We start from the raw sequence: 13,782 nt of genomic DNA, 5'->3' as shown, positions 1-13,782 counted from the left end.
AACCTGGATCTCAGTCACCCACCACTCGGTTCTTACCATGTGGCTTTTTAAAGTTCTACCACGTGGTAAACCAACGGAACTATCAGGGTACCTACAAGGGGAATGGGTGCTCCTTGCTTTACAAACTGACCCTCTCTTCTGTCCCTTTCCTCCTTTCATTCCTGCTCCCTTTAGCAACACCTCCACGAAAGGGCGGACAGTATAAAAAGAAGAGGATGTGAAATGAGGTGCGATCAGAAAAGATCAGATTAAAATTAAAGAATCATTGTTTTTACATTCAGGTGAAGCGGCACTCTGGGGCTCATTGTGCCCTGATCTCACAGCTGGCCCCATCTGTTGCCCAAGTATAGCTTTGTACAGAGTAATAGATTGGCGAAATGCAAATCCACCGTTCTGCATAACTCTTTCAATCCTGCCTCTCTCTCCTCTATTGCTGTGATATGCTACCCTCCTGTATGTATGTATTGCGACTTATGTAGCGCACGTATCACCCGGAGGCATCAAGGCGCTTGCCTTGGGAACCCGTCCTGGCTTTTCCCTGTGAGATAACCCCTACTGGGCATCCCCAAGGTGAAAGCCAGGCATCCCACAGCGGGTGGGCCGCCGTAGTGGAGATTAAGCAGCTATTGCCCAGAGTTGCAGCGTGGGACCCCATGATTAGAATAGGCACTGAGGCGAGAATTATCAAGTCCGTGGACATTTTTTTGGGGTTCAGGACCCTGCCGCGTCGGGAATTGAACCCTGGTCCCGGGCCAGACCTCTGCATCAGGGACTGCTGCTCTTATCAGTGAGCCACACTTCTCCTGTCCTGATAAAACCAGCCACTGGAGAGCCTGAGCTGCAGCAACAGAGACGAGACAAACAAACGAGCGGGGACAGCTGCACCAAGGCCTTTGTTGCCAGGATAGGAGGGCCACCGACTGCTCTCAACCCCAATGTCATTAATACTAACTATATCTATGATGGATGAAATGCTTGAATTAATCTCAGCCACTAGTAATTACCCGGGCCACATCCCAGCCCATTATTATTTTGCACACAATGCCGGCTCAGTTTTGACCCAGCCATACAAATCAGTCTTGACCCTGCTCCGATGGGAACAGTCCAGCCCGAACTGCCAGACTATGTCCTTCTTGAACCAACAAGCAACCCAGGACGCGTTTTGTCCTAGTTAGGGCTCATCAGCAAAGTATTGTTGGTTCCAGTGACACAGTGGGTACAGGACCTACGCCTGGGCATACCTGTGCTACTTAGGATGACAGACTAATGTATTTAAAAAGACTGATGGGTGGAATGCTTGAATTCATCTCAGTCACTGGTAATTACTCTGGAAACCAAGTTATACCTGGCGGATAAGCAGGTTAGGAAAGATCTGGCCTGGGAGTTTGGGCTGGTCTTCTCCCATTTGAGCACAGTTGAGACTGAATTGCACTGGAGTACTCCTAACCGGGGTGGCATGGTGAGCAAAATAACAGTGGACTGAATAATTACCAGTGGCTTAGATTAATTCAAGCATTCCATCCATTACGTTTTTGTATACTTCAGCGTGAGCCTAAAGTTGCAACATGACTTCTAAGCAAAAATATGCTGGTGCTCAACAAAAGACATAAACAAATATATAAATAAAAAAAGGTTCTTTATGCTAGTTAGCACGAAACACAACCTTAAACCAACCACGTGGGTTTAGTAGCACAATAAAAAAGACGATGCCCATGCCAACGTTGATCCTTCAGGTAAAATATGGTACATCAATAAAGTTGCTCAATCATTTGTCACGTAAAAACTAGAAGAAAATGTACTCCTTTGCAGCTTATCTCATAAATCAAGCTTAGGACAGACATTGAGAGTTCTAAAACAAGACAAGATGGAAAACGACATTCTCCTGAGGTTTTGAAGTTTGTGTGTTAGGAGCTGTGCTTTTCTGCTTAGTCTGTTCCAATCTGATATTATTACAAAAGAGGAGAAGAAATAGACAAAAGCCCTTGTGAGCACGGATTACAGAGGGGCACTAATTGGTTTGTAATAAGATGAGAGTCATCCCTTCTTTAATGCTCAGATAGCAAAAGTGACCCACCCAGAGAGCGCGGGAAAATCGTACATAAAGTGCATGAGCCTCTTCTTTGGCAGAAAAGGTAATATAAAATACTTTTACCAGTGTCATCTCACTAAAAGAGAGGTGCAGTCACAATTATGTGCAAAAGGAAGATTAGACTCCTACCAAACCTCACAAACAAAACTACCCCCACTATCTGACCAAAGTGAGCTGTAAAGAAAAATTTATGAATGGGAATCCTAGCTTTGATACTAAGCGCTTGTTTAAAGTACAAAAACTAGAATCTAGCAAAAGTATGAAACTAAAACACTATTTAGGTAGCGACTTATAATGAAAACTGACGTTTTATTTATACAGAAAAACTAAGTTGGTATAACGCCATCAGAAACCGAAAAACTTCATGCTAAATCAACCTATGACTGAACCTAGCAAGTTTAACAAAAGATTATATAGTAGCAAAAATGCTGCTCAATTCATACTGGCCCAGGGTCACCTTTTCCAATCGCACCATATCAACAACCGAAAAGGTAAAGTAGGGGGCATCCAACCACAGACAAAGTGCTTAAAAGGAAGTCTCTTTTTCTGCTAGTCAAGGGTGGGCAAACATGAGTCAATGCAACAAGTACCTTTGCCACTGGTGTTTTCCATTGTGTACAAGTAATCCATGTAGAAAGCCCCAAACCTCTGCATTCCAGCTATCTCTGTGTAGGTCTCCTGCAAACAAAGGAAGGCAAACAGAACATGAGTTGGAGAAGGCTACAAGCTTGAGATTACAAGGCGATAGGCCACACATCACAGACGCTGGCCTTTGGGGATGTGTGTGTCAAAGCGCACAACTGCTTACTACAACAAAAGAACAGGGGTTATCCATAGACCTCACCTTACCAGATAAGTAATGCACCTTCTATTGCACTCTACACAAAAGCACATCCATAATTCGAGTGGACATGTTGACCACTACAGCAGTAGTCTTTCGTTAATGATTACTTTTAATTGGGTAAATAGATGCTCATCTGACCTCAGTGATATGGGCACTCACAACTAGTTTAAACAAAGAAAAAAAATCTCTCTTTCTCTAATTTCTCCATTTTGGCATATGATCACATTCTTCACATTTGTCTCTTTTTCCATTTGTATTTTTTTAAATGAGGATATCATTATTTTTTATTAATTACCACGAATAACTGAATTTTGTCTATTAATTACAAACTTCATTTTTTGTAAAATAAACAAACGATTTAAGAATGGTAGCTTTTAGGGAGGAATCGTGCTCCAGAGCGGAGATTCTTGCTTGACATCTGCATGGCTTTGGTATTTCACTAAAAATAATGAATGAGAAACTCTGACCCCTTCTACCTTAAGTCCTAAACAGGTGTAATGTAAATATGTACAAACAAAACGCTACAGGGCCTATGGTCCCAACTAGATGTTGCCATCACTTCCTCGTCACATTCTGGTTTCTGTAATCAGTTTTCAAACTATAAATAAGAGACATGTTCACACATGCACACTCGATCGCACTGTATCGCTGTCTTAGAGGTGTTAATCTTTCTGATTACCACAACCAGAAATGCTTCAGCTTTGTGTGAATAGTCCGTCTCTGCACACACACACATGAATGTTGTGTGCCTACGTCGGGTATACCACACAGACTGCCCACGGGCTACCATTGATTAGAGACTGCATGTCTATATAGAAGGCAGCTCCATAGAGTAGTTCTGTCTTACTGCGTGCATTAGCGCGTACGTGTACACACACACACATCCACCCCCAACCCAACCCCCTGTAGATGCACATGATCACCTAGTGTCAAAGATGCTGGAATAGGTGAGAATATAGTGAGAAAGCGGAGCAGATTTTGTTTTGATATCAATACCCACTTTCGTCCTTCGCTGTAGGCTAAAGCCAGGTTAAGTCACAGAGTGGTGAAGGCCGACAACGTCATAAAGTAAACAGAAAGGGCGGAAGCGAGACTAGCATGCTAGTTGACTAAGTGTGCACATAATATGACTTGTTGTAGAACAGTTCTACAGGGAGTGCACATCACACTCTTTGGTGAATGTGGATATAAGCTCAAATGCAGCTATAATGCAGATTACAATGTGTACTCCCAAAGGGGTGATGTTAGAGCCAACCCCTGAGCTACATGGTTTAAATGCTAATGGCACAGATTCAATTTTTTTATTAAAAAAACCTAATATTTACAATGTTGTCAAATGAGAAAAATAACACCCCCACAAACAACATATTAAAGTATCACAACTGATTCGAATGCATAGGTTTTCAGGGACAGAGCATGCAAAAACACATTTTGGAGAAAAAATGTTTTTCTCACCTTGTGGTGGGCAGCGTCCAAAATAAATTCTGCACGGATGCCATTATTTTCTGGGCTTCTGTAATCAAACAGCGAATTTGTCAGGTAAGTCATTCCTTTGCTGCTAAGCTGTTCACCACAAAAGAAAAAGCACGCCTCCTGCAAGAAAGAAATGAAAAAAAAATACAATTTAATCAAGGAAAATATACAATTTTCTACGCAAAATGTAATATGTACCCTGACAAGTTTCCTGACTATAGTCTGTGCATTGAAACAAAAAGCCCAGTAGAATTTCACCATCAAATGCTGGTGTCACGCCACTTCGTCCCCCTTCAGATATTTAATTGATTTGTCCCACGTTGTCTGGCACCAAAAAGTGAAATTGGTTACCCCCCATTTTCAATAGTTCTGATAGTTGTTTATGACATCACATGTGAAGCTGTTCTTTTTTCACTTGGGCATAACAATGTCTTAAACATTTATGCTTTGAGTTCTAGCTATCGCCTCTGAGCTCCACCCTTCAACTACACCAGCTCAATACCTTGATGTGCTCAGATGAAACAACCCTGTTGAACACATTGAAACCTTTCACTACACAACTGCACAAAGAAATGCAATTAAAGCAAAATTAAACATTGATGGCTTAATGGAACAGTCACTGTGCCATTACTGGCGTGGCATGGCGTCGGTTTTCACCTGGTCTCCGTGTCTGTTGGCACACCAGCCAAATCCTACAGTTGTACCATGCTTTGAAGCTTTTCTGATGACTCTACTACCATTTCCTGCATTTGTTACAACTGCCAGCTATAAACTGTGGCCCTGTGTCTAAGAACCAGCTTTTCAATGGAAATATGCTGTTATGCTCCATCTGTGGTATTTACCAGGTAATCCATGTCTCCATTAAAGTCCCACGTCTCTTTAGCCTTAGGTCTCTCTTTGGAGTGGTTGTCAATGAGGCCATGTGACCATCACATCATACATACAGGGCCTTGCCCCTACTTTGTCCCTGACAGCCTCAGTTCCAAGTGAGGAGAGTCATCAACACTACTGCATTGGCCATTAGCAGCCTGAGAAGGCTGCAGGCAGTGGTTAGTGAAGGAGGGCTGGGACTCCGATAAGTATGGTTATTACAGGTGTTAATATGCTCTCACCCTTATGTTTAGTTAATTCCCATTCATTATCATTGGGATCTGATCTCCACGCAAGGAGGTAGGGCAAGGCGTGCTAATGCGGTCCATGACAGATCAAGGTACTATACGGCCAAAGAATAAGTGTCAAAACTGAACACTGTCTGCTGACAGAATGGATGTGGCTGCACATGTTTTCACAATCATGCCGACACCTCAAAACACTATTTTTCAAAGTGTTGTATACAGCTAAAAAAAAAAGCCGTTGAGACCTGTGCAGTAGTGATAGGATGGGTTTGTACTGAGAGCGAAAGGGCAAAACGTGCTCTCTCTCTCATTTACCCACTCGCTTACTTCCAGCTTTATGCTGGTGGGAAGTGCACGCTCAAAAATAATTTTTGCAAATTTACCCACTCACTTCAATCTACTGGTTTTACACAGAAGTGCAAATAGGGATCAAGAGCACAACAAATAGGAAAGGTTATTTTGGCCCACGTGGTTCTGTACTCCCAATTTAGACAAGGATCTGAAACTGTGAGCGCCATTGGTTTGTTACTCTACCAGCCGGCAACTTTTACGGAATAGACACATACTGATAAAAAACACAATTTATACATACAGACTACTGTACATGCATGCTGCTCCCTAGAAAGATACTAGTCTCCAAATATTTTAAACATGTACAAGATATCAATTTTAGACATTACTGCACGTGGCGGCTTACTTCATCACTTCTATTCATGTTTTCTTCAAAGTCTTTCACTCCCATGATTCCTTTCAGACATATCACTTGGCAGCCCACAAACCCCATCTGGCAATCGAAGAAAGGCTCCCCCATCATCAGAATCTAGGAATGACAAAGGAATAGGTGTTTACGAATGATCTCGTCCATAAAGCAGAACACATGGAAGCGTTTATGCATCAAAATAATCTCTATCAATTGGTTTGCTCTACCTGAAAATAAAAAAAATCTACAAAAGCACTGTCAAGCAATAATCGTGTTCATGCTGGATATCAACAGTGAAAGCACATCATTTATTTAAAATATAGAAACAATCAAAAGCACGAACCAACACGGAGGTGCACACAATGAAAATACTCTCCCATGAAACGCATGTAAAGGTTCATTTAAAGACATAATAGGGCTGAATTTCACGTTCACAATGGCACAATCTTTAGGTGCGAGGTTGTGGAGCGGGGAAGAGCGACCACAACTGATAGCGAAGTCAAACATGTCACCGTGCTGAGGAATGGGGTAAACAGAGTCAGGGCACAAACCAGGGCCAAGACTGCCCAGACCAGCCCCGAAGCCATCAGCCCGAGTGACGCCCGAGGAGATGGGCTGCGAGTGTTTGCTGTTGCCTTCATGGGCCACGGAAGAAGTGAGGGGCGGGGGGTCGGAGAGAGGGGTGGAGGGTCGAGTCAGTCACTGTGAGGGAGGCTCTTTTAAAATGACACGCTTCTCCATACTCCAGCATGTAAGAAGGGAAGAAGACGTCTTTATGTTTTATCAACCAGGAGTTGTAATCCCCAATCCGCACAGCAGTCAAGAAACAGAAGGGAAAGGCAGAAGAGGCCCACACCAGCATTCTCTGAGGAAAGCTCGGACTACCCCCTTGAGCGGGGGTCCTGTTAATATGGCTGCTGCTCGCTGGGTGCAATGGAGGGTTTGACACCGACCTCTCGTGGTTTGTGCTCAACGATCATTCATCAACAAAGTATATAGTATCAATGTGCAGGGAGACGTTTAACGTATTCCCTGCCTCGAGCACACCAATCATCCCAGCTGTATACAGTAAGGGATGTAAAGTGAACACTTTTAACGGATGTTAACCTGTCCTAACTCTTACCTCCAACAGCTCTCATTCCTGAACTAGTGGAGCAAATTACAGTTGGCAAGACAGCCAAGTAAGTTAACAGTTGTTGCTGACGAATGCAGTGATGAAAATGTTACAAGACTGAATAACAGCATGGCAGACTCAACCCTCCATCCTTCTCAGGTTGGTAAAGAGGGTACTAATAGAAGAGCTTATAAAAGCACTTACTCACCAGGTTGAGTGCAGCAAAGAAAGAACTCCGGGCCCTTTCTGGCACTGTAACACATGATAAAGGAGATGCAGCAAACAAGAGATGAAATGGCAGGCACAAGGATGGATAAGCTACATGAGGTACAATGAAACCGGAAATAAGGCTGAATGAAGTAGAAGGCAACACCACACATCAAATAATGAGCCTAGAACTCTCTTAGAGGGACGAACAGTGGGCTAATGAAAGGTACTATGGCACTGGCTTCAAAAAATGATAAGTAGTCAGATGTTACAGTCTTTCTAGAGGACTGGATAGAGGAACCTTAGACTTTTGTGAGGTGTTACTCCATAAGATCCACAAAAGCGAGGTATTGGGGCGGTAATATTGCCTAAATGATAAATGGGTGTGTACCCCTGCCCTGAGTGCACGACCACATGTGAAAGTGGTATCCCGACTTTTTGTGCGACCCTGGCCCCACAGTAATCTAACATGAGCAGAGTCCTCAGCCTTTCCCTGGTAATACAAGATGCAGAACCTCTGCTGTGACTAAGAGGGGTGCAAAAAGAACAGTTGATGGACAGAATGTAGAACAATGTCATACATTCACCCCAGTACAGAGATCTGGGCCTAAATCCATTGTTTTTTTGCTCACCATGCCATTCCGGTTTGAACACAGCCACATGCAAATCAGTCTTGACCCTGTGCCTCGGGAACAATCAAGCCCGAACTGCCAAGCCAGGTCCTCCCTGGACTGGAACCAAGCATCCTATGACTGGTTTCAGAGTTTAACCCCTCCTCAGCCAGGATAGCTTGACTCCAGTGGCATGGAGAGCACGGGACCTAAGTCTGGGCATACCTGTCCCATTCTGGGTGACTAATACAAAAAGAACAGTTGATGGACTTTGCTTTCTCATCCTAAGAGCGCCAGGTATGCCCAGATGTGGGTCCGTGCTCACTGTGCCACTGGAATCAAGCTATCCTGGATTATGAGGGGTGAAACCCCGAAACCGGTCCTAGGATGCTTGTTTTCCGGTCCAAGGAAGACCTGGCTTGGCATTTCGGGCTGGACTATTCCCATGAGGCACAGGGTCAAGACTGATTTGCATATGGCCAGGTCTAAACTGGGGTGGCATGGTGAGCAAAAGAATGATGGATTTAACCCAGATCTCTTGACTGGGGGTGAATGTTTTGATTTGTTCTGCATTCCGTCCATCAATTGTGTGTCTTTTGCTCTCTCGCCCTAAGTGCGCCAGGTATGCCCAGACGTGGGCTCTGGGCTCACTGTGCCACTGGAATCAAGCTATCCTGGCTGATGAGTGAAACCCCGAAACCGGTCCTAGGATGCTTGTTTCCAGTCCAGGGAGGATATGGCTAGGCAGTTCGGGCTGGACTGTTCCCATGAGGCACAGGGTCAAGACTGATTTGCATATGGCCAGGTCTAAACTGGGGTGGCATGGTGAGCAAAAGAATGATGGATTTAACGCAGATCTCTTGACTGGGGGTGAATGTTTTGATTTGTTCTGCATTTCATCCATCAATTGTGTGCCTTTTGCTTTCGTGACCTAGAGGGGTGCATAAAGTGTTTTCTAATTGGGCGCACAGGATTACTGTCCGTGCCTAGGCTGTGTACCTAAAGTGGTGGGGTCAGCGTAAACGTTTTTTTTTTAATCAGTATTGTGATCAGCCCTTTTGCTCTTAGTCAAGGACAGTATGGTCTGCCCTCTTGTGCAAAGTTCTGTTGATATGTGAGCCTCAGATTCTTTAGCTAACTTTCTGTGTGTCTGCAGAGTAGGTCTACGTGCAGTGAGTGTGCAGAACATGTATGATAAACAGGACTCAGTTTGTCAAGAAGGATCTGGGTACTAGAACCATTAGAATACATTTTGGATGCTCCCTGTTTTGCATGGCATCAGATGGAGGGTGGCTGGAGCTTCCTCAGACTAAGGAAGTAGCCCGACTGCATTCCTGTAGCTGGAGTCCCAGACACTGAAGTGAAAGAGGACAGAGACAGAGCTTACTTTGGAAATTCAGGGAAGGCGTTGTTAGCAAAAGGATGAGGATTCATTCTTACTTCAAAAAGAACAATAGATTGATAGAATGTTGAACAATGTCAAACTTTCACCCCAGTACAGAGATCTGGGCCAAAATCCATCGTTTTTTTGCCCCCATTGCCATCCCAGTTTAAACCCAGCCATATGCAAATCAGTCTTGATCCTGCTCCCCTTGGGAACAGTCCTGCCCAAAGTGCGAGGCCAGGTCCTCCCTAGACCAGAAAAAAGCATCCTGTGACCGGTTTCAATGTATTACCCCTCAACAGCCAGACTAGCTTGACTCCAGTGGCATGGAGAGCACGAGACCCACATCTGGGGCTTACCCGTCCCACTCAGTGTGACAAATAAAGCAGCACTTTTCGCCTACGGAGAAGAAGAAAGAAATGGGAGAGGAGAAAAAGACATTCCTGGTCCTCAGGTCAAAGGCAAGGATGGTGTTCCTTGCTAAAACGAAAATAGTATGCGATTATTACCATACATTTTCGGGGACCCAGAGCATGGCAGGGCCGTATTAAGAATGGCAGGAAGAATGAGTGAAACTGAGAAATGCGAAAAAAAAAAAGGATCAGGGTAAGAGCGGATGAAGACTATCACTTCGAGGAGTAAGTTCAAAGAGTGGTTTTGTCGTTCTCTTCTTTCATTAGGCATTTTATATAGGAAATTGCAAAGGTGCCTACAAATAATGCACTTTAAAGATCAGGCCATGGAAGTATAGGAATGTTGAGGGGAACCGGGAGGGGGTGGCTCCTGTTTGAGGCTGTAACAGATATAGAGACAAAGGGAACATGGTTCCCGGTTCTGGCAGACACGATGAACAAGAACCGTGCTGCTGGGAGGTATTTTATGCATCTATTTGTGACAGCTTGCTGGTTGCAAGGGCATGGGGAGTGGGGGACTTGTCCCATTTAGTGAGCCCTGGGTTAATAAAAATGGACATTATAAACACATTAAAAACAATTAGAACAAGAACACAGCCGAAGGCTCCATTGCTAGTGATAACTGTATGCAGTATCCTATATCTCATGATAAACTGTAATACTATCTCATGATAAACTGTAATACTATGGTACCTTACTTCTGTGCCTGCGTGTCTTTAGCGTCTTGGGGATACCTGGCACAATAATGCAAGCCAGCTGCACACCTCTGAGGTCACATTTATTAAAGTTGGGGGTACACCTGGGCCTACCCACAGTATCAATCTGGACGGCTAGGCGGTTTGAAGGCAGTCACTGGGCAGCGGGTTCAATCCACGCTGAGGCACAGGGGTATGCCGCCGTTCTGTGGTGCTTGGAGTTACAGAAATGCTTAAGTCAGATACAGTAAGAGCGCAGAGTCTGTTTATGATTAGTTCAAGAGGAAACGAAACAGTACTGCGTTCCTCCCTCTTTTAGCAGTTCTAAATTGAGACCCAAGCGTTCAGAGGTGCATCGAAGATGAATGCAAAGCTCGGCACGTGCTCACTGTCCGCGGAGGGGGACAACTGGAGTCAGGTGCCGTAAAGCGCAGCTAAATGTCGTTACGTTCTGGCCACGTCACTGCCATATCGACCACCCTGAAACGTGGACACAATATATATGTTATGTTACACGCATGACACTAGCACTTACGCCATCTGAGGAACCCTCAGGCTTCTGGGTATTCTCGTTAAATTAAAGGCTGGTTAGCTGAATGCGGCATGTGTGCGCCGAGAGGGGCACGGACTTGTAAAGTCATTCCTGCTCACGGTGGGGCGCAGTCAGTGGGTGGGCATGCAGATGTCCCGTCACGTTGCCAGAACCCCCTCGCCGAAGGGTTGGTCACCTGTGTTTTCGTTGGGTTTAAGAGGGCCGGCGCGCGCTGAATGCCGCCCTTTCTCCAGGTGTTAGTCAGCGCGCGGTGATGAGCGCGTCTCGCGCACTTGTGCCCAGAACACTTTACAGGAGTTTCGCCCACGGCGCAACATGAGGCAGAAGAAAAACATCAGCAATTACATTTTTATTTGTTTCCCAGCTCAAAGAAGTGGTCACTGCAGGGAAGACGTAAAAAACCAATAGCCGCGTTCTTCCAACCTGCTGAAAGCGCGAACATGTTTTTATTAGACAGCAATTCGTCAGATCATATCCAAGAAAGAAGTCGGAGCGGGGATGGAAATTACCTCAACTGTTGTTCCTTCTTGTTCCCATCGAATAACCTCCTTGGATTTGACTTTCTGCGGGCTGTAATAGCTGCTCTCGGCCTGCATCTCGGTGAGCTATGAAACAACATGAGAAACACCTTAGACTCAGCCAACATTAGCATTAAATAGCGGCAATCTGTCATTCCTACAGAAAATGGATGAAGACAAATGACGGTGCGGCCGCGGCCAGCGAGTATTCTTAGGCCGGAAGCAGGTGCAGTCCAGCAGCTGCAAGACATTATGCACATTAGGGCAGCAGGCCTAAATGCCAGTGTACCTTTCTGCATGGCGCAGGCCTGCCTGCTCCACACCCTGGACCGCTTGCCATCAACTTGTGCTTTTCAAATCAACCCTGCGCGGGGAGAGAGAGGGCAACTCAGCGCGGCACCTGTGTGGCATCTGAGTTCGCATCCTGTATTAAAAATTAATATGCTTGACATAAACCATAATTGGGGTTCAGAACATGGATTTCTCATAGGAAATAATTAACTGCATGGAAAATCATGTTCAGGGTTAATGAAGTGTAATCGCTTCGCCCGGCTGTTTTTCTGGTTTATTTGAAAAGCACATTTTTACTTATTTTTATTAGGCAATGAAGCCAGCGCTTTTAGCACCTTAACATAAGCATGCCCTATTTCAAAAAGTTAAAGGGAATCGACCAAGCCAGGACACAATGGGCCCGATTCAGAAACCATTCTGCATGCAGGAGTAGTATTTACGTGCATGGCATGGCCACTTTACAGATGCAAAGATCCAATCTAGTTATCAAGGGCGGTGGGATTTTAAGTTGTAAAGTAGTTTAACAAAGTCTGTAATTTCACTAATCCCAAAGACATACGCCAGTGCTCACAGAAAAGCCTCCCACAAAAACAAGTTTGTGAGCTCACATCAGCATAAAGTTCATGTCTCTAGAGTATTTATTACGTTTTGTGAGAAAAAAAGCAGAACAAAGCAAGAAATCACATATACAGCGTTTACATAAATTCTAGGCCCACTTAAAAAATGTACACCTTTTGTACCCCAAAAGCCTGGAAATTAAATACATTACTTGGCTTTTCCCATTTATCTATATATCAACAGTAAAAGTTTCAAATCAAAAGAAATTCTAAATGGTTTTAGAACTTAAAATACAAAAAATAAGTATGTAATCCATTGAGATGGAGTCATTTAGCTTAGGGGTAATAAGTCGCCTTCAAAATTCCACACTGAATTTATTGGTTGGGGCCTGTGATGAACTGTAGCGATTCAGGTGGTATCATGATTAATTCAGCTGTCCCTGTCACTTTCCTCCTCTGGGCAGTGCAGGTCAAAGCAATGATTCATCAATGAGTACCCTGGAGCTTTCAAACCCAGGGATAACGTTGTGGAAACACACCAATCGGGGGATAGATATGAAAGAGTTGCAAGGCCTTTAATATTGATTTCAACACAGTCCGGATGACTATTATGAAGCAGAAGGAGTAAGTCACCAACGCAACACTGCCTGCATGGGCAAGAAAGACACAGTTCAGACAGGCTACAAAAAGCCACTGCCACGTTGTAGGAGTTACAGATTTTTGAGGCCACTCCAAGTCAAAGTGTGCATGTGACAACATCCAAAGCACTCAAAAAATGTGACATGATGGCAAGAAGAAACCCCACCTCAAATCCAGTCTGTCGTATGCATAAAAGATCTCAAAAGGTTCTGTAGCCGCGCGGCAAAACGTTTTGTAGCCTAACCAAATGAAACTATACTTTCTGTCCTAAATGCAAAATGTTACTGCTATCACAAACCCAAAACAGCACATCACCCAAGGAATGCCACCAGTTTTGTAAAGCATTATTTGGGAAAAGTCACGGTATGTATATATTACTGATCAGATGCAACTTGGTCACCTGTCAAGGTAGATGCCTATATGAATGAGCAAAGTACAGAAAATTCAGGGAGGACACTTTGCTACCCTCTAGACGTAAGCTGAAACTCGGGTGGAAGGTCATGTTTCAGCATGTCAACAGCCCTAAGCACTCAGATAAAGCTACACTCAAATGGCTAAGGAACAAAAATGTCCCCAACA

At 44.3% G+C, this 13,782-nt stretch overlaps 1 protein-coding gene across 1 annotated transcript in view; it reads right to left on the bottom strand.

The window, feature by feature from the left end:
• Positions 1–13,782, bottom strand: part of VPS13B (vacuolar protein sorting 13 homolog B) — a 2,999,480-nt gene that overhangs the window by 2,652,939 nt on the left and 332,759 nt on the right. Inside the window, exons 9-12 of the mRNA XM_086966051.1 lie at positions 11,708–11,803; positions 6,219–6,341; positions 4,389–4,526; positions 2,680–2,767 (exon numbers count right to left, since the gene is read on the bottom strand). Of these exons, the coding sequence (XP_086822177.1) occupies positions 2,680–2,767; positions 4,389–4,526; positions 6,219–6,341; positions 11,708–11,803 (445 nt within the window). The remainder of the gene's footprint in view (positions 1–2,679; positions 2,768–4,388; positions 4,527–6,218; positions 6,342–11,707; positions 11,804–13,782) is intronic.

This window comes from Lissotriton vulgaris, chromosome 4_1, assembly GCF_964263255.1.
Source record: "Lissotriton vulgaris chromosome 4_1, aLisVul1.2, whole genome shotgun sequence".
NCBI lineage: Eukaryota > Metazoa > Chordata > Amphibia > Caudata > Salamandridae > Lissotriton > Lissotriton vulgaris.
This window is presented reverse-complemented; position numbering and strand designations above follow the sequence as displayed.